Source organism: Euphorbia lathyris, chromosome 3 (assembly GCF_963576675.1).
Source record: "Euphorbia lathyris chromosome 3, ddEupLath1.1, whole genome shotgun sequence".
Taxonomy (NCBI): domain Eukaryota; kingdom Viridiplantae; phylum Streptophyta; class Magnoliopsida; order Malpighiales; family Euphorbiaceae; genus Euphorbia; species Euphorbia lathyris.
The window spans coordinates 4241790-4262048 of record NC_088912.1 but is presented as its reverse complement, the minus strand read 5'-3'; the positions used below and the strand labels follow the sequence as shown (position 1 = coordinate 4262048).

Below are 20259 nucleotides of genomic sequence, written 5' to 3'. Positions count from 1 at the left end.
GTTTAGGTCATTTTCAAATATGGACTACGTGGTTTAAAAGTTTACAAATTGGTACATTGAGGTTGATTCCGTTAGCAAACAGGGTCAAAAAAGACTAACGGTGTTAAAACTGATGAGGTGGCAGTCAAAGTCAAAAGATCTGAAGGGTATTTTTGTCTTTTCATTTATTTTATATTTCATAATTTATTATATCTTTAAAATTCAAAATCTTACCCAATCATCCACTGACAGCTCAACTATCATCTTTCTCACACATCTGTCTCCTGCTCTCTCCCGAACATATGCATCGTCTTCTACAGCTCCAATGGTTACTACTCCTTCCCCCTGAAACCAATTCTTCTACCGCCGGCGCCGCTTCCACCACTGTTTTTTTACAAAGCTTCATCTTTCAATTCCTGGTCTTCCTCAACTCCTACCATCAACAAAAGAACTAACTCCAACAATCCAATTTTTACTAAAACCTAATCAACCATCTTTATTTGTGCTCTTCTTCTCTTCCTCACTCAGGTCCTCTTCGCTCTCTCCACTTTCGAACCCACCGCCCCCAACATTCCTCAAGGCTTCTTCCTAAACTCCCAATCAATGCCCCTATTTCCTACAATTCCAATTTTTATTGGTTTTCCGATGCCAGAAATAAGACTAAGAACATCTTATTCCTCCTTGTTTTGCTCTCTTGGAAATGGGAAAGCTCAACAACGAAATAATCAACGGAAGATACAACAGAAGATGAAATAATAAACGGAACACGACATAATCAGCCGCAGAACTCGAGCTATGAATGATCTTGTTGTCGGACATGTCGCGGAAGATACAATGGAAGATGAATTCATGCTTTTCTTGAGGCTTCTCCATCGATCTGCCCTCACGATGAAAAGCACATCGGAAACCATTGGAGGCTGTAGGAGATTATACAAATGTTTGGGAGGGAGTACAATGTGAGAGAAAGAGTTGAATAATCAGAAGCCATTGGAGGCTGTAGGAGATGATACAGATGTTTGGGAGGGAGTACGAATGGAGAGAAAGATGATAGCTGAGGTGTCAGTGAATTATTGGATAAGATTTTGGATTTTAAAAATATAATAAATTATGAAATATAAAATAAATGGAAAGACAAAAATACCCTTCAGATCCTTTGACTTTGACTGCCACCTCATCAGTTTTAACACCGTTAGTCTTTTTTGATCCTGTTTGCTAACGGAATCAACCTCAATGTACCAATTTGCAAACTTTTAAACCACGTAGTCCATGTTTGAAAATGGCCTAAACCACAAGGTTTATTTTTGTACTTTTCCCTTTATTTATTTATCTAAATTGTATAATTTTTTTACATCCCGTGCATTGCACGGGTTTTCGACTAGTACTTGTTATTATAATAATAATAATTCACAAAAAATCATATAAATTCAAGGTAAAAAATATTGTTATGGAGAGTACTCTATTTAATTATTTAATTTTATGAAAACAATAATAAATATTTTGATAATTATTTTCTTCGATCAATATTTTTCTGTGCAATTAATAAAACGTATTGAATAAATTATTAAATTAAGTAAAAATTATTAATTATGTGAATGTATAATGTTTCATGACATGTGGAACCTATTAAAATTTGGAAGTAGTAAATGATTACAGTGTTATTTTACTTGTAAGCGGTCTCGAGGTATATGTGGCAAGTGTAAGTAACAAATATTTGTTATTTCCACTATTCATGCTCTTTGGTTTAAGTGGTTCATGCTTCAACTTGCTGAAAATCATTTAGTTCGATTTATGCTAAGTTTTTATGTAGCCACCAGAGTTAACCATTTGAAATGGCCGATAGCAAGCATGTGTACATCATAATTAAGCGAATTACATTATGTTTATTATATATATATATATATATATATATATATATATATAATGAATTAAATAGTTTAAATTGTTGATGAGTCGGGCATGTTAATCGAAGAACATCTGTCTGCACTTGGAGCGGTCCCCTGAATACACTTCGACGATTAAGTTAGTAACGGGTGTATTGCAAGAGAAAGTCCAAGTGTTTACCGATAGAAGAAGTTACATTTGTGTCGTTATGGTGGGGGTATTTATAGGTTTCTGCTTTGGCTGGAGCTAGTTCGCATCCCCGACGACTCCATATAGACGTCCTTCTCTAGAGTCAGAGGGCACTCGTCCGGGCTTAATGGACGTCTAGCATCAAGGACTATGATCGATGGTGCAAGAAGGAGGGATCTTCCATTGCTTCATCAAATAATGTTTATAAAATTAAAATCACTAAAATTTTAAAACTTGGACATTGATTTAATTTTTTAATATTAAATTTCAAACATAAATATTAATAAAAAAATGAAAATTTTTTTATTAATAAATACCAAATATTAAATAGAATTTTCAAATCATTAATATATTTAACTAGTTTAAATTAAAATCAACAATCAGTAGTAAACCATCAGCGAAAAAGGTTATTGACAACAGTTGTTTATATTCTAATGATATCTTATTGATAATGGTCATTATAAACAACTATGTCGAAGCTCATCTAGTCTTTTGAAAGACCCAATTATACAAAAGAGAAATAATAATTTGAATTTTAAAAAGAAATACTTAAAAATAATTTGTTAATAAATATCAAATAAAAATACTCAAATACACAACCAATACCAAATCTCTTGGTATTTAATTTCAAGAATGAATTTGGACCATTGATTTGTTTTGATCATATGGTCCATATTAGCCCTACCATTAACTACTACTATATATTCATCATATACCAAAACCTAACCCTAACACAAATTAGCCGCCTCTCTTCTCTTCTTCCATCTCTTCTACAGAGAACCCTAAACTAAAAAGAAAAACATTATGAAGATTGTTGAGAGAGAAAGGGAAAATGATGTCTATGGCTACTCTGGCTAAGATTGCAGATGTGGCCGGCGGTGACAAACATAAAGGAAGAGGTGTTTCCTCCTGTTGTTATGGTTGATCGCCAGCCACTTTCTGCAATCTTAGCCACCCGAGTAGTCATTTATTTCACCAAACTTGCAACATATGCGTGTTCTGCTCAATGCATATCATGCAGATTATTGTGAGAGAAAGGGAGAATGATGTCTATGGCTACTCTGGCTAAGATTGCAGATGTGGCCCGCGGTGACAAACATAAAGGAAGAGGTGTTTCCTCCCGTTGTTATTGTTGATAGCGGACCACTTTCTGCAATCTAAGCCACCAGAGTAGTCTTTTATTTAGCCAAACTTGCAAGAGATCTGAGGAACACCATTTTTAACCATCAAATATGGATCCAATTCAAACAATTACAAATTTGATGTTTATTTTCAATTAATTTGTGAGTTGTAGTATGCTTGCATGCACTCTGATGTTTATAAATGTAAAATTTCTCCTACTGAGTGAACAAAATCAACAGTTATTAAGGTTATTTTCTTCATCGTGATTCATGCAAAATGAATTGACAGATTTGATGATCCATTTAAATAGATGTTTGAGTTGTAGTTGCTTTGCTTGCATTCTGATATATTTGGTTCATAAAATGCTTTTGTGTATGGATATACATTATGATTTACTTCTTCCTTTTTTTCATGTTCCAATTTGCAGATGATGTCCCAATTGGAATATATTTTTTCTTAATCTTAGGCACCAGCAATCTTTCTTGTTGTAGTTTGTTGACTGCAATCACATGTTTATAAATATTTAAGGTTTTCAGTGCATAAATATTTAGATTTGCAGATGACGAGGACTTGACTTCTCCTTCTTTCCATTTCTGATTTGCATATAATGTCACAATTTTAATAGATTTTTTCAATTCTTCCTTTCTTAAATGATAGATCTGCAGATGATATCTTTTTATTATTTTTCCCACCTAATTATATCTTGTATATATATGTTTGTTTATTCAATACAATGGACTTTGAATACACTGGATTCAATCAAGTTATCTTAACAATTGGAGTTGTCAACAGAACTGGCGAAATTTGGACGTCTTCTTTCTTTTGTTGCTTTTCTTTTTTTCAAAATTTTGGTCTTTTTTAGGGGTATCCAATCCTAATCCAACCTCTAATTAAAAATGTTTTTCTTGACAACTCAATCATGTCTTTTATTTAGGGGTATCCAATACCATAGAATTGGCTTAATACATGTTTGTAGGTCCTTGTACTTGACGCAAAACTTGAAATGTACAGCTGAACTTTTAAAAGTTCAAAATGAGTTTTGGTCTAGTTTCATTCAATAAACTCCAATTTTCTAAATAAAATTTATTGAACATGTAATGGATGAATCTGCCTATGAGAACAGCTTCTCATAAGGAGCAAGCTGGCCACTATAGGGATGGTGCACTAGGGACAAAGAGCAAGGAGGGATGTTGTAATAGTGTGGTGGCACCCAATGAGTGGTGCCACTTGTAGAGTAATTCTGATATTTCTATTGTTTCAGCCCATGTTATGATGCTTGTTTAATTAATTTTGGTACATTAATACCCCTCTTCTTAATCGAGAAGGTTTCGTCCTACCAAAGTGGGAGGCTTTTTGAAGGCCCTTTTGGCCTTAGCAAAGATACAATATTCTGGATACATTTCTATTGTGGACATCCGTTAGAATTTTTTTTCCTTTTGTATTTTTATTAAGCTTTTACTTTGGAGTTTCTGTAACTAATATATATTTTTCTATTGCTTGGGACTGGACATGAATGGAAAAGATAAAATGGAGGCATGTGCATGTTGTTTTACATGGTATTAGACTACTGTTATCCCTGTTTAACAACATGCATAACATTTTTTTTTTAAATCATGCATTACATCAGGCTATTAACTAAGCATATTCAAAGCATTAATATCCCCAAAAGTGAAATTACAAACATAGAAATAGTTAGGGAAAAAATGTCATTTATATAGAAATAACCTAATTAAAAAGGCTAAGAGGTCTACACCTCTAAATATGGCCTTTCTATTTTATATATTTCTTGAAAACAAAATAATTAATTAAATACTTCAAACATTATATAGGAAAAGAAAGTGATTATGGGATTTGATAATTCAAAATTTGTAAAATTTATTGTATATAATAACTTTTATATTGCTAGTTATTCTAATTTATTATTTTCTAGATACCCCACACAATTTCAAAATGTTATTTACATATTTACATCAGAATTATACCAGTAGTAACTGCATGAATCTTAATTGTAATGTTGTTAATCATACCCTTTTCAAATTCAATGACTGATTGAGCAAAAAAATGAGCTTAGAGTTAAAGTGGCACTGGGGCTGAACATCGTACAATTAACTTGAGTTGAAAAAGAATAATCTTACAGTTAACATCCATGTAGCATAATCAATTTCTTGCCGATTGGATTTGCCATATCTATGATTGAAGATACAACCATCATGCATATAAACATTGTGGTCATGCTTGAGATGCATTACAAGGAGATGGATATCACAAGTGACTGTAGATTCAGCCCCAGCATCCCAGCAGTTGTACTGACAATATTTGCAATTCTTCTCATGGTTAATATTGCACAACCAATAATCTGGCATTTGCATGGAAGTTCTACTGATTCTACAACTTTCTCCAAAGCCAAACATCTTATATTTCAAATCTCTCCATGGTAGGTAGGACAAGAGTTGTGTACTCTATCCCTGCAGGACAAACATAGAGTATGACCATTCAGACACTCAAATAGATAATCAAGAACTTTGTCGTGATCAAGGTGGCAATTATCTTGTTGTTGGCACTATACTTATGCATTGTCAATTTAACCAAGAATCTATTTGAGAAATGTTTTCCTTCTCACATATATATATAGTTTAAAACACAAAGAGTACCCCAAGAAAGGAGTTTGTTTCTCCATGACCACAAAATTTTAATTCGTGTCACTAAAACCTCTTATTTTGATTAAATTTCACCAAAACTCTTTCTAGAAGAAATCAATAGAATACTAAGTGGAATAATGTTGTGGACTTTGTATAAGGTCATTAATTGGACATGTTATATCCATATCACCTCCACATCATCTCCAAAATTATATGTAGAGAAATAATATAATAAATATATACAAACAACATCACCTTATTTACAAAGAATCAAATTTACAAAAAAAAATTCAAATAATTGACTAGTAGTTTGTTGACATGCTAATGGGTAAACAAAACATAAGGGGCCAAAATATGGAACCTCTTGTATATTTACACTACAAGAAAATAGCTACTTAGCTACTGAAATTAGCGACCAGATCAACATCGGTCGCTAAATTACGACCATTTTGGTCGCCAATGATTTGTCCAGTCGGTGCAAGTGAAATGTAAAACTGGCGTCCTTTTTAGCAAAATAGAAAATAAAAAAGAAAAGGAAAAGAAATTATAAATTAAATAAAACAGAAAAAATAAAGATAAAATAAAACATAAATATAAAAGGACAAAAGTAAAGATAAAACCCTAAATCCTCTCTCTCCTCTCTTCTCTTCTCTTCTTCGAGCTCGACAAGCCCCCCTCTTCTGAAGATTGACGATTTCACTCTTCTGCGCTCTCCAACCTAATCCATTCTTCTCCTTTGGTCTAATACTTCTCTTTTTAGGCGGCATCTTCTCCGATCTAAACCCTCAAGCTAACCCTTTCCTTTATTCTTCACCGACCTAATCCCTCTCCTATATTCTTCCCCCGACCTAATTCATCTCCTTTCAGACCTCTGAACTTCTCCTTTCTTTAGACACTCGGTCTTCACTCTATCATGTAAGTTTTCAATTTGTATTTTTTGTGTTCTTTGAGATTCCTCTGCCGTAATATATTAATTTGTGAGTAAGGTGTGGGATATATTGGTGCTTTGCTTGTTTATCTTTGTGTCAGGTTTCCTTTTGTCTGATTATAACGATTATCTCATTCTAATGAAATTTTATCTTTAGATTTATGCTCTTCCTCTGCTTATTATGTTGGTTTATATTGATTTTTCTGTATGGATGCTGATGGGAAGTGTTGTTCGAGTATATCAGTTTGGGGAAGTGTTGGTTTATATTGATTTTTCTGTATGGATGCTGATAGGAAGTGGTGTGCATTGGTCAAGTATACTTTTCTGTGTCTTTCATGCCCAATTTCTAGGAGTGTCAAAATGAATTATCGTATCATAATTGTCATAAACAAAAATGATAACCGTGTCAAAAAGGTCGTGTCGGTCGAGTTTTCTCTATAAATCTCGTTCTCGTGTGAGAAATTGATAGCCGTGCATTTTCCTTTTATATTTTTGAAGAATTCTCCCTATACACCAACTGCTAAAGCTTTAATGATATAATTAAAAGAATCAAATTTAAATCTTAGTTCAAGCTAAAGCTCTAATGATATAATTAATATTTGTTTTATTGTGCTTTTCTTTCTTCCGTTGTTATTGGAATTATGATATTAAATGCTTCTTAGAAGCACATGTGCTGAATCATTGTTTGATGTAAATTTTGTTCCTGAGGTGTGGACCAAAATCATTATACAATTTTGAACTTATGGTCTTCTATATGCATGCGGCAACATCAGGGTCAGGGTCCTCAAAATGTTTCCAAGGATGCCTTGTATCAGAACCATTTTATTCTTGATGTTCTTCGATAGCTTCAAGAATAGGAGGATATTATGGGGCTGGGTAAATGAGTCTGATAGCACTGAAGACGATGTCAAGTAAGGATGGTCCGGACTTTAGGCAAGTTCAATTTAAGCAAAAATGTTTCTGTATATTCGTAGTTTAGAAAATGTCTGCAGCTTTTCCAATCCTGATATGGACCATTTCAGGCAATTCCTAGGAACATATGGCTTGACATAGAAGGAAAATAATTACTGCAGTGGACAATAGAAGAGATCATTGAACTACGGGGGGGTAAGAAAGTTAACATCCAACAAGAGACACTTGATGGTGGATCGATATAGAAATTCGAGACATAAATGCTTCAGAGGTGAGTTGAAGTTCCCATTTACTATTCTTATTTTGTGGAAACTGTTATTTTGGTACGCTTATGATTGCCTGCTTCCTCGTAACTTGAAACAGGCAGATGTAGATGTTGAGTTCGAATTGCCCGAATTGGAAGAGGCTGATTCCCTGAACCTAACTCAGGTTGATCCCCAAACGATGTGTAGTGGTGAAAATACATCAATGAGAAGTAGATTGGGGCCATTTGGTTTGTTAGCTTTAGCCACAGAGGACTTGACAGAACAAACTGCAATCTTTTTTAGGATTTTCAAAGGCTAAAATACTTATGTGGTACCAATGTGCAGTGATCAAAGCAGGTTTGAATTAATCTCTTTGATTTCCAAGTTTGAATTAATCTGTGTTAATAAATGATGACTGAAAATATACCAACAGATCTTCTCTAAAAGACGGGATTGATAAAACCACATATGGAGCTTTTGTGAACATAGATTCTCAGCAGAAGAAGATGTCACTAAGAAGCTTGGTGAGTTAGTTAATCTGTTTCAAATCTGATTTTTGTTACAGATCTTATTTTTTTTTGCGTGTTCATATGTTAATGCATTGCAGATATACCATTCAATCATAGAGAGTTTTGGGGCAGGAGGAAGCATATGTATAACTAGCAGAGTTTATCCTAAAATTGCTGTTGATAACAAAGCTCACCTTTATGTATTCAACAATGGAACTCTTAGCATAAAGATCTAAAATTTGAATGCTTGGGGAATGAACAAAGCTCAATTTAGACAACATCAAAGCTACGTGGGATCAGACTCAAATGTCATTAAAGCAATGGAAGAAAGATCTTGTCCTTTCCCTCGGGATGTTTATGCATCTTCAGCGGCATTTATTTTGGTTAACTGTGTGCTTATAAGCTCAACTGCAGACGTGTTCAATAATACTGGCCTCAGGTGGGACCCTTTGCCGAAGCATAACTCATTTGGCTTCTTAATCGGTATCTTAAGGTGAGTTCCTCTAGTTAGTTGTTCATGATGCGTATATACAATTTGAATGCATAAATCCTAACGTTTGTATCATGGTTCTTATATCAACTGTGACCAAATGAGTTAAAATTTTGTAGCTTAAAAAATGTGTATATTTCATTTCCTTGTGATAGCTTGCAATAGTAAGCCTCCAGATCTTTTGAGACTACAAATGGTTTATTTGTGCTACTTAATCTTGCTGATTTATTGTCTGTCATCTGAACTCTCAACTGAAAAAATTGCAGAGTTGTTGGTGTCTAGTTCCTAAAAGGAGATTGAGAAAGCAGGGAACATAGCATGGCCTCCTTCAAAGATGAAGTTATTAGGTTAATCTAAGATTAGGAGGGATTCGCGGGGGTGCTTACAACGAGTGACTCAAATGCAATTACTACACAGATTTACAGAGAATGCAATATACTTGCTGACAACTCCTGATTTTTGCAATGTTTTTTTTTTTTATCAATGATCTAAAATGGTGTTTGTAATTATAGGTTTGTGTAGTTGGGCATTTTTTGCCCGTTCGGGCCGAACTTATTGTATTTGTTACTTTGTTTACTTTAATAAATTTGGAGTCGTCAGTTTTGAGGTGCCAATTCAGTTGGGATGCCTCGTGCTGGCTTTTCCCAAACCTTGATTCAAACAAATATTAATTATTTCTATATATATTTATAGTTGTAAATATTATTTATTGTGATTAATTTATGGTGAAATTTTATAGATTGTCCAGTACATTACAAATTGGTAGGAAAAAATTTCCATTAAATTATCGACAGAGTTTTCGTCGGAAATCCGTCGGTAAACCGAGCAGCTTACTCTGTCCACTTAGGCCATTAGAGACTACTGTAGTAGCAGAATGTAGTCGGTAAAAATTGCGACTACTTAGCGACTAAATCAAACAGTCTCTATAATCTGCGACTATTAGAAAAAATAGTCGGCATTTTTTCAGCGACTAAGCACTTACCGACTGAATGTATTTGGTCGGTAAACCGTGAAATTCAGTCGGTAAACCACTTTAGCAACCGAATTAGCTACCAGAACAGCGGTAGCTAACTAGCTGTTTTCTTGTAGTGTTATGACCTCAGGTGAGTCATTTTGTCCAAAAATATGATATTTTAATATTTACTATCGGGTGTCGTGATGTGGAGAGAGAGATATATTATGTTACAAAGTGGAGAAGGGGAAATAAATTAGTAGTGGAAGAAAAACTAAAATGTGCAAATCAGGGAGAGAGATCTAAGTGGAATAGAGGAGGTTGTTGATATGTGACAACTGCAACATGAATATGTTCCCCTTGCTTGAAGCTTTCTGAAAATCGAATCTACCCATTAACAAAGTCAGTCAATTCCACTTTCTATTACTAAAATTTTATATTATGGTTAGCATTCATCAACCAAAAGTTTTTTGTTTATGTTGGTTTGCGGGCAGAAAACTACGTACTACAACCTAGTTAATTTGAGCACAATGGAAACCGAGAACATGATATGGTTATCATCATCACAACAATGTAACCAAATTCTTCTTGTGGTTCGAGTATAGTATGAGATGGAATAGAGCAATTATTTGAGTAGCAACTAATAAATCACAAATTAAAATAAAATAATGTTAAAAGGTAAAACTTCTAACCTCTAATACTAAAGTCCAACAAATCCAATTTGACTTGGATAAGCCTAATGTTTACTATACGATGCAATCCCTACATGGAAGCTAAATTTATTATCCCTTAATGCTGGTTTTATCTCAAACTGGTGTGCATTAATTTGGGGTCTAACTACACTATTGGTAACTCCATTAACTCTTGGTGTAGCATAATCAATAAGTCTAGGGCGTTCTCTAACCATTTCTACTACTTGTGGCTCTTGATTTTGCTTTTCTTTATTCATTACAAATCCATTGCACTGATTTTTAGTTGTTTTTCTAATCTATCCAAACTTCCTTATTTTAATATATGACTTTCCAATTTGAACTTTAGGCTGCATCATTGAGTTTATAATATAATGCTTCTCAATCCAAATTATTTTGGTTCTGGATTTGTTTTTCTTTTCTGAAGTTTGCAAATTTTTCAGTAGAATATTTAGGTTAACAGCTAGATTGTTCAACTCACAGAGTCAGACAAAGAGTTATATAAGGAAATGGCTATTGAGGCAAGGAAGGACTTCTTTTAAACAAACAAATTTCAAAACTCGTTGATAGATTTAAACAAGCAAAAAACACTATGATTTTAATATAGTTAATATTGTGCAGGGAAGTCGATGACGAAGAAACAGATACTCCATCTCAAGATGGAAGTGTTTCAATAGATCTTATGGGTACTTATACAAAATCAGAAGAAGAAAAAGAAAATGATATTTTAGTATTGATTGCAGAAAGTAGCCGCCGAAAACTATTGATTGGTTGCAAGTAAGTTGGGTTTTAGAATTAGGTTTAATAGGTACCCATCGCCCTAAACTTGTAACTTTTTTTCACCTGGCCCCCTCAACTTAGGGGACAACCTGTCAATCCCCTCAACTCTCCAAAAACTTCACATACAGCCCCTTACACCCATTTGTTGGGTCAAAATATTGACCCGTGTAGAAAACACGTTTGACTGTTGACAACACCAATGTCACGTGAACAAAAGTTACAAGTTTAGAGGGCTGGGTGCCTATTAAGCCTTAGAATTATTATTTCATGTTTATGTTAACATGCCTCTTATTCCTTAAATTTGCATTCTTTAAATGACAAATGATCAAATTTTTTTCCAGAACATTTGATTTATTGATTGGTTCATTATGTTCTAAGTTGTATGATCAAATTCCTTTGTTGTATAATGGTATTAAGTTCAGTTTGGAATATAATAGTTCCTCACTCTCAGCTCTAACTTGTTATACAGTTCGGAACATTTTTTGTTTGCTGACATATTTAAAAAAAAAGGGATAAGTACAAAAAAATGCTTGTGGGGAGGTCTGTGCTAAACGCCGTTAGCAAAGGCTAAATTGACTAACGGTGTTAAAATTCAAAGAGAAAAGAGTTAATTTAGTCCTTATATTTATTTATTTTATAAATTAACACCCCTAATTATCTAATTATCACAAATAAACCCCAAAATCAAAAATAAATATCAAAAATACCATCTTTCCATCTCTTTTTAATTTTTAATTTTCCTTCTTTTTTCTCTCTCTTCTCTCTCTTTCTTCTTCTTCTTTTTTTTAATTATTTTTTGAAATTTCCATTTAAGAACTTGTGGATCTACACGTTGAAGAACAGAAGCTTCTCTCTAATTTGAATTTCCCCCAAATTGTAGGTTACAAAGGACACGAGATTACAGAAGAAAACGGGAAGTTTTTTTACAACATTTTCATGGAATACGCAGCCGGAGTGACTCTAATCGACGAAATTCGCCGGCGAGGAGGTGTAATTGAAGAATCAATGCTGGGACTCCGGTTTACATGACGCCAGAGGTTGCGTGGGGAGAGCAGCAAGGGTTTGCTTCTGATTTATGGTCACTTGGGTGTACAATTATTGAAATGGCCACAGGAGAAACTCCATGGAAGAATGTTGCAGACGCTGTTTCTGCAATTTATCAAATTGGGTTTTCTGAGAAAGTCCCTGAAATTCCAGTGTTCATGTCTAGCAAAGGTAAAGACTTTCTCGCCAAATGTTTGATAAAAAACCCCAATGAAAGATGGTCTGCTAGTGAACTTCTAAAAGCCAAGCCCGGAAACTCTCTCCTCCACCATAAAAGCCTGTTTCTGTTCGATATCGATCTCGAGAATCCGAATTCGGGGATAGAAGATGAGGCGGTGGAAGAATTGGTGGTTTGGTGGAATGTGGTGTTGGAAGGTTGGAGTGCGGTGTTTACTGTGATAGAATGTGAAGGGAAAGTGGGATTGGGACATGGCGGCGGTGAAGGGTGATTCTTGGTGGAGTGAGACGATGAGTGGAGTAGTGGGAGAAGTTGAGTTTTAGCGAGGGGGAAGGGGTTATTATGGTAAATAAGGTAAGTGTGGGGATATAAATTAATTTATACTTAATTTATACTTAGTGTATTATTATTATTATACTTAATTTAAAATCTCTATAAATTAATTATAAATTAATAGTGTTAGGATAATGAAATTTTATTAATTTGGATTGGATAAGAAGAAATTATTATTAGATTATTATTTTGAGGTTTATTTGTGATAATTACATAATTGGGGGTGTTAATTTATAAAATAAATAAATATAAGCACTAAATTAACTCTTTTCTTTTTGAATTTTAACACCGTTAGTCAATTTAGCCTCTGTTTGCTAACGACGTTAGCACACACCTCCATTTGCAAAAAAAAAAAAACCACAGGGTCCAGTTCGCAAAACCGGTATACCACAGGCATTTTTTTTGTACTTATCCCAAAAAAAAATCATAAACATAAAACCTGTTGGAAGTAGGTGGATTTTCTAATGTCCAATGTTCATTTCTTATGCAATTTTATGATTTAAGACTTGAACTCATAAAAATAAAACTCATATCATTTCTTCTCAACAGCATTAAGATTCATGTTATTTGTTTTTTATATATATATTCAAATTCAACTCCCATAATTCTAAAAAAGGCTTCCATTTACAATTTTTCAGATGTTGGAAGAAGGTGAAAGAAGACTATGATATGGAGGTATGTGAAATTGACATAATAGCATAAAAGAGAGTGCTTTTTAAATATCTTATAATTTTCAATATCTTTTAGGACCTATGAGTTTTGAAGCTGGTTAAAAGCCATAGAGATACTGACAAATAAATGATTTTAGAATTGAGCATGAAAGGAACATAAGTTGAAATTAATGGATTTTTGGCTGACCAATGCCAACAACTTTTATTGGCTGTCCTGGTCTCTTAGCAGGAAAAACCAGAGGAGCACCCGCACCTGGAGCAGTCAAGGCACATGGAGTAGTGAAGGCAGCAGCTTTCGTCGGACGGCCTCTAGGTCTTCCATTTTATGACTTCTCAATTGTATCCAGTTGCATTTTTTTCATAGCAAGCACCTTATTGAACTCTTCGTACTCTTTTTGCACCGAGTTAAGTTATTTTCTTTTGAAATTAAACACTCCATTAATTTCTTTTAGAGCCACTTTCAATTGTTTTTCCTTTCAAGGAAATTCTAAAGAGAATTTCTCTATCCACTTTCCAAGTAAGGAAATGTGTTCAACTTCTTTATCCCCTTGTTCAAGCACTCACGTGGTTTCTGCTATCCTTTTGACTTTCAAGTCATGTGCAACCGGAATATTTAGTTGTCAGATTTATAGTGCAAGAAGAGCCATTGCCTCCAGCTTGAAGATGCATGGTAGCGGAATATTCATAAATGTGACTAAAAGCAAGAAAGTCTGGATTAAATGTGACAACGACACCTGAGGGAGATGAAGAGATGGCAAATTTGATCCAGATTTAGTGGTAGCTTTATCATATCTCTCACCAAGGAAGTTCAAGTTTATTCTTCTTTGTTATAATGTTATGGAATTTGCAGATTGTAAGCATATGTTGTCTGGTATTTTTGTTTCAAATGATCTTGTTCCTAGATGATTTGATTTTGCACGAAGAGGATTACAATCCCCGAAATAAAGCAACACCCGTGGTTTGTAAAGAATTTACCAAAAGAAGTGATTGAAATAGAGAAAAAGAAGAATGCAGAACCAAAAGTGTTGAAGAAGGAAAACAATTGCCCTTTGCACCCACCTTAAAGTCTTCAGGGCAAGATAGGAAAACCAAAATATATATATTAAAAAGAAAAAAAAATTAAATTAAATTAAAATTAATAAGAAAGGGTTTAGACTCTCTCAATGTCTCTCTTCTCTCTTTGGGTTTTACTTCCCTCAACTTCTCTCTTCTCTCCTCCTTTTTCTTCCAACCTAAGACCTATGGCCCTCCTGAACTGTTGGATCAAATAAATAAATTTTCACATGTAACAGATGAAGAGTATAATTGCTGGAAGAAAATTCTTTTTTTTTACTACTTATATGCCTATTTATAGATTACAGACATGACTCTTAATAAATAACATTAACTCTCTATAAATACAGATACAGATACAGAAATGACTCTTGGATAATTTAAAAACTATTAATTACAATTTTATTATTTCAACACACTCTCTTAAACTTATAATTTTCTTATCCCTTAGTTACACCAAGAACATTTCTTGATCTGCTACATTTTCGAACTTCATCCTTATTGTCCTCTTCACTCTAACCGCCATCATACCCATTATTATTTTCATCATTTTCTTCTTCCTCGTTATCATCGTCGTCTTCCTCATCATCATGGTCAGTACCACCAGCATCACTATTATCAATATCAACTGATATTTTGGGTTTTGTCATAATGCACCTTCTATGTGAAGTTGACACAATATTACTCATGTCAATGCCCTCAAGTTCTTTCACTCTTTTCTTTCTCTTTTCAACTTCCTTTATTTCCTTTTCAGATGCATTTAATAATAATCCTTCTATGCGAAATATCCCCTTCAGTTCCTTCATTAGTTCGGTCTCACGTTTGTTCTCAACATTTTTATCATAGGCTGGTGTTGAAACTTCATTTTTACTTTGTTCAACAAATGATTTAGAACAACTATCATTGGAGCCATTCTCCATGTGTTCTGCAATGTTGTTGTCCTTCATTGCTTCTTCCATAAGCTTGCTTTGCTTCTCGCTTGATGCTTTGATTTCTTTTTCAAGCCTTTTTCTCTTTTTAGATACTTCACAAATTTGTAACATTTCCTTTGCACTAATTTTATTCTTTTGTTTTACTCCATCTTTGTCATCCTCATCAATCTCTCGGTCTGAAGACTCTGAATTCTCATCAGCCCATAGAAATACCTCATCTAAGAGAATTCCTATATATTTCTTATATGGATCAAGTGCAAATTTATCAAGTGCAATATCTTCCTCTAAAATTCGACAAAGACTGGTCATTGTAACTTCCTCACAATTGGCTTTAACATAAGAAATTATCTTCAACACGGCCGTGGTAATGCTGCTCTTACTTGGAACCTCTTTTTTCTTACTGACTCGATCAGTTTCTGGTAAAAGACCCATCACAGGAGAATCTTCCATTTTGTCCTCATCATCAGATACATGTTTTTGTACCTTAGCATTGCTTTCACCAATTTGTCCTAAATCCTCAGAATTCTCATCATCATCATCACTTACTAAGGACTCCATCAGACATTGCATGACAAATTTCTTTCGTACATCCAAAGCATATTTCTCCAATCCCAATTCCTTCTCTAACAATCTTCTGATCTCTTCAAAGGTCAAAGAATCAACTTGTTCTTTGATATCATTGATGCATCAACACATAGCTTTCCAAAACTGCGACTTGATCTCCAATGAACCAATCATGATTTCTCTTTTCATCATGATTCTCAATTTTAAGGAGAATTTTTGTCTGGCTCTGATGAAGAGTATAATTGCTGGAAGAAAATTCTCTTTTTCGACTACTTGTATTTATAGCTATTTATAGATTAACGATTCCCAGACTTTTGATCTTCCTATTTTCCTTTAAATTGCACGAAATCTGCACCATTTCTCCAAATCACCATGTATTTCTCTTCATTCTCTCTTCATCTCTTGATTCTTCAGCTTCCTAATCCTAGAAAACGAAGTTATGGTTCTTCATCTTCCATTTCCTGCTCGTTTCTTGGTTTCTTTTTTCTTGTGACCATCGAAGAAATGGTAATTCTATGTTATTTTCATCGTTTTTCACAGTTTATCATATTATTTTTGTCGAAAAATGTAAGCATATACTATTTTCTTTGTGTTTTTTCCCAAAAATTCACTTAGCATATTTCGTTTTCGCGAAGTATGTGGGGAGAAATTTATCGATTTAACTTCGCAAAACGATGATTACACGAAGTTTGCGAGGTAATTCGATAAATTTCTCCCGCAGACTCCGCGTAATCATCGTTTCACGAAGTCAGAGCGTCACATTTCTCCTCGCAGACGTCTGGAAACATCATTTCATTAAGTAAAATCACCCTCTTCATTGCAAATTTATTTTCGCATAGTTAGTGAATCCTCAATTTGTGAAGTCTAATCGTCCTTTTTTCTACCAAACACGATTAATTTTTTCTGAAGGTGGTTGAATCATAACATTCGTTTCTGGAAGGTGGCGTACTGGGGTGCTATGAGAGACATCCATCCAAAAGGCCTAGACTTCCATTTCAAGATTGGTCACATTCAACTTTAAAGTGATTAGTTAAGAGTTATTGTGTCAATCTTGTTATGTACCGTGAGACATATCCATCCATCGATGGTGAAAAGGAGCCCATGTATTATTAAGTGATTTGTTAAGAGTTTATTGGGGCAATCTTGTTCTGTACTGTGAGACACATCCATCCATCGGTGGTGAATAGGAGCCTATGTATTATGAACTGATTTTTTAGGAGTTTATTGTGGCAATCTTGTTGTAAATTTTGATAATGTTATGATTTTAATGTTAGAATACATTGTTTTTTGGCATTTTTTTGTTATATACCACTTAGCAAATTTTGTTAAAAACACAACTAGACTTCGCATATGCTAATTAAAATCATCAACTAAACCAAACATTAGCTTCATAGGCTTCGCATATGCTAGAATCATCAATTAATATATTATTTTTTATGAAAACCAATTGGAAAATCTGAATAGATCCTGAATATATTCTTACAAGGTCTTTATATATATAAATAAATTTTTTTTGAATAAATGTGTACAAATCTAGCATATAGTCTTATCACCTTGCAATGTTAAATAAATTAAAAAATGTTGAAATAAAACTGAATTAGTTACGGCAAAAATGATTAAGGTGAAATGTGAATAGATCTACCCATCCCAAAAAACCTTAGATGTGTTAATTTATTCATATGATGATTTTAACCTAAACAAAGGTTAGTTTTAATTTTGTTAATTCATATGATAATTTTAATTTTGTGGAGGAAAAACAATGGTCAAGAAATTGGAAGAAAATTCATGTCTAGATGTGAGTGCTTCAGTCCATGTTTTGGACACTCATACAACTCAGAAGAAGAAAAAGGATATTCAAGCAATGATTGCAGATCGTTGTCGGCCAATAAACTCACAATTAACTTGAGGTTCAGAATAACAAATCTCTTACTATTGTTAACATGTCCGTGTTGCTTGTAAAATCTGCATTGTTTAAAGTGAAAATTTTGTTGTTTTTATATTGGTCCATTGTGTTCTCAAGTTGTTTGATCAAATGTCTTATTCAAATGCTACTTGTTTTCAGAACTTATGGAAAGAAAATCATTTATGAGTTTTTGTGCTTTTAACATGAATATCAAATTTGTATACTTGAATACTTGAAAAGAGTGATTCAATAATTAGTGTTGCAATTGTTAGGTATTTAATAAGTTACATGAATATATATTCCGTGATCTTCAGAATTCATACGAATTAATATACTTTCACAAACAATAGTTACATACAAAATGGTGAATATATTCTTATAATACAAAATTGAGCAGTATTATAATAGTTACATACATGTTTCTGAATGCACTTGTCAAAAGAAAGTAGTCTTACTATTTGTAATTATTCAGGTGAAGATTTGAGAAAAAGCTTCAGTTTAGCATAAACTATTTGAGAAGCTCTAATGTATATAATGAAAACACTGATACATGTACATATACATAGACATATGCTTGTCTAGATATATATATACATGTAATTTGTACTAACCATGTCACAAGGTCAAATAATTCTGATAACATTGGCATATTATCCAAAGGATCAAAGGCCTAGATCGGCCGTGTATTGATCACCTGATACCGGAATACCATGGCGTATCAAGCGAGGAGATCCGACAGGCGGATCGCCAAGACTCCGCCACGTGAGATCCGCAGTCAAACCTGTGTGGAGATCCCCCATAACCCCTCGGTTCGCCAGCTGAGCAGCGGAGCCGATTCCACAATAAAGGCCATTAATGAGCTATTAATAAGCTAACGCCATTAATGAAGCATTAATGGAGACTTTCTAGTTACTAAAGGTTACATCTTCACGACTATATATAGCTTGCATCACAAGCTATCAAGGTACATATTCACACAATCCTAGAAACCCTACTTTGTCAATTCAGTTTACTCTTCCATATTTTATACTGACTTTGGCATCAGAGCTTCCCCCAGTCGAATCCAACGATGCCCCCACAGGGACGGAAGCTGATCGGAAATTCTCCACAAGTCATCAAATTCATGTATATTAGTTCAAATTAAACTATATAATGTCACATACTTTCTTATTTATATTAATTGATTTTGCAATGGGATGTAATACCTATTATACATGGAAGAAGTGCTTGTCCAGGATGGAAGGTACATGATTGAAACTTGTTACCATTGGACTACAATTCATGGATACACTTTCCACCCGACTCCAGGGACCATACTCCACTGTCTTCACTCACAGATGCTATATACTTCCCATTCATATACCAACAAAGGCAAAGGACTTCCTTCACATGTCCTTTCCAGTTGAATACTACTCTATTACGAATCTTAGTATCAATGACATTGATGTTAGTTCCAGTTGCAGTCGCCAATAACATGCCTGTTTGAGGTTGGAATCTTACTTGTTTAGTAGCTCCCTTAGAGACATGCAAGCAAACATGATGGTTGACATTCCATAGTCGGATTTCATCATTAATGCCGCATCACCAAAGGAGGTCAACTTTTTGCAGATGGAAATCTAATGCCATTACTTGGTCAGCATGCCCACGAAGCTTGAGTAATGATTTTCTTGGTTTTGCTGCATCCCATATTTGCAGTGTCCTATCAAAGGAGGATGTGGCGAGTGTAGTTGAATTTGGTTTAAACCGAACATCCGTAATTAGAAGATAATGGGCTTCTGATAAATATGTGAAATCATAAGTTCTCATGTCCCACGTACAGACCTTCTTCTCATGTACAGATGAAAAATAACAACACAACACCTTACTTATGAAGGTAACCAATCTATTGAAAAGTAAAGCCAAGAGGATTTCCTTCTGTATCATCATTGATAGTGGCGGATAAAAAAGATTCAACTTCAGCATTTTCATGGCCATGTGTTAATTTCTGCTGTAGATTCTGATAATTTTGGCCATGATGCTCGTCGGTTTGTTTCATCTGAACCACCTGTGCCTCTTTCTGACTCAAATTACTCATGGGAAAGTCGCGTCACAAACAACAGTTGTTCCACAGTTGCCATCATTTCCATCATCTAAAGTACATGTCCCATACTTTCTTATTTATATTAATTGATTCAGCAATGGGATATAATACCTATTATATATAGAAAAAGCAAAGACAATAAAAATGAGTATAGAGAGTTAGCAGGAGTCCGAACATGCTGTAGAT

The 20259-nt window shown here is 34.1% G+C and overlaps 1 protein-coding gene across 2 annotated transcripts; it reads left to right on the top strand.

The window, feature by feature from the left end:
- Positions 1-6450: 6450 nt before the first annotated feature.
- LOC136224015 (beta-fructofuranosidase, insoluble isoenzyme CWINV3-like) lies at positions 6451-9527 on the top strand. 2 transcript variants are annotated; one of them, XR_010686250.1, is made up of 7 exons: positions 6451-6725; positions 7512-7649; positions 7761-7921; positions 8014-8252; positions 8329-8419; positions 8503-8897; positions 9161-9527. XR_010686250.1 is itself a non-coding variant. In XM_066012223.1 (7 exons), exons 4-6 carry the CDS (start codon positions 8233-8235, stop codon positions 8638-8640), a joined length of 249 nt encoding a protein of 82 aa, XP_065868295.1. In that variant the 5' UTR covers positions 6451-6725; positions 7512-7671; positions 7761-7921; positions 8014-8232; the 3' UTR covers positions 8641-8897; positions 9161-9527. The 2 variants fall into 2 exon arrangements, 1 of the variants encoding a protein (XP_065868295.1); XM_066012223.1 differs by having other exon boundaries at positions 7512-7671.
- The last annotated feature ends 10732 nt before the right edge of the window (positions 9528-20259 follow it).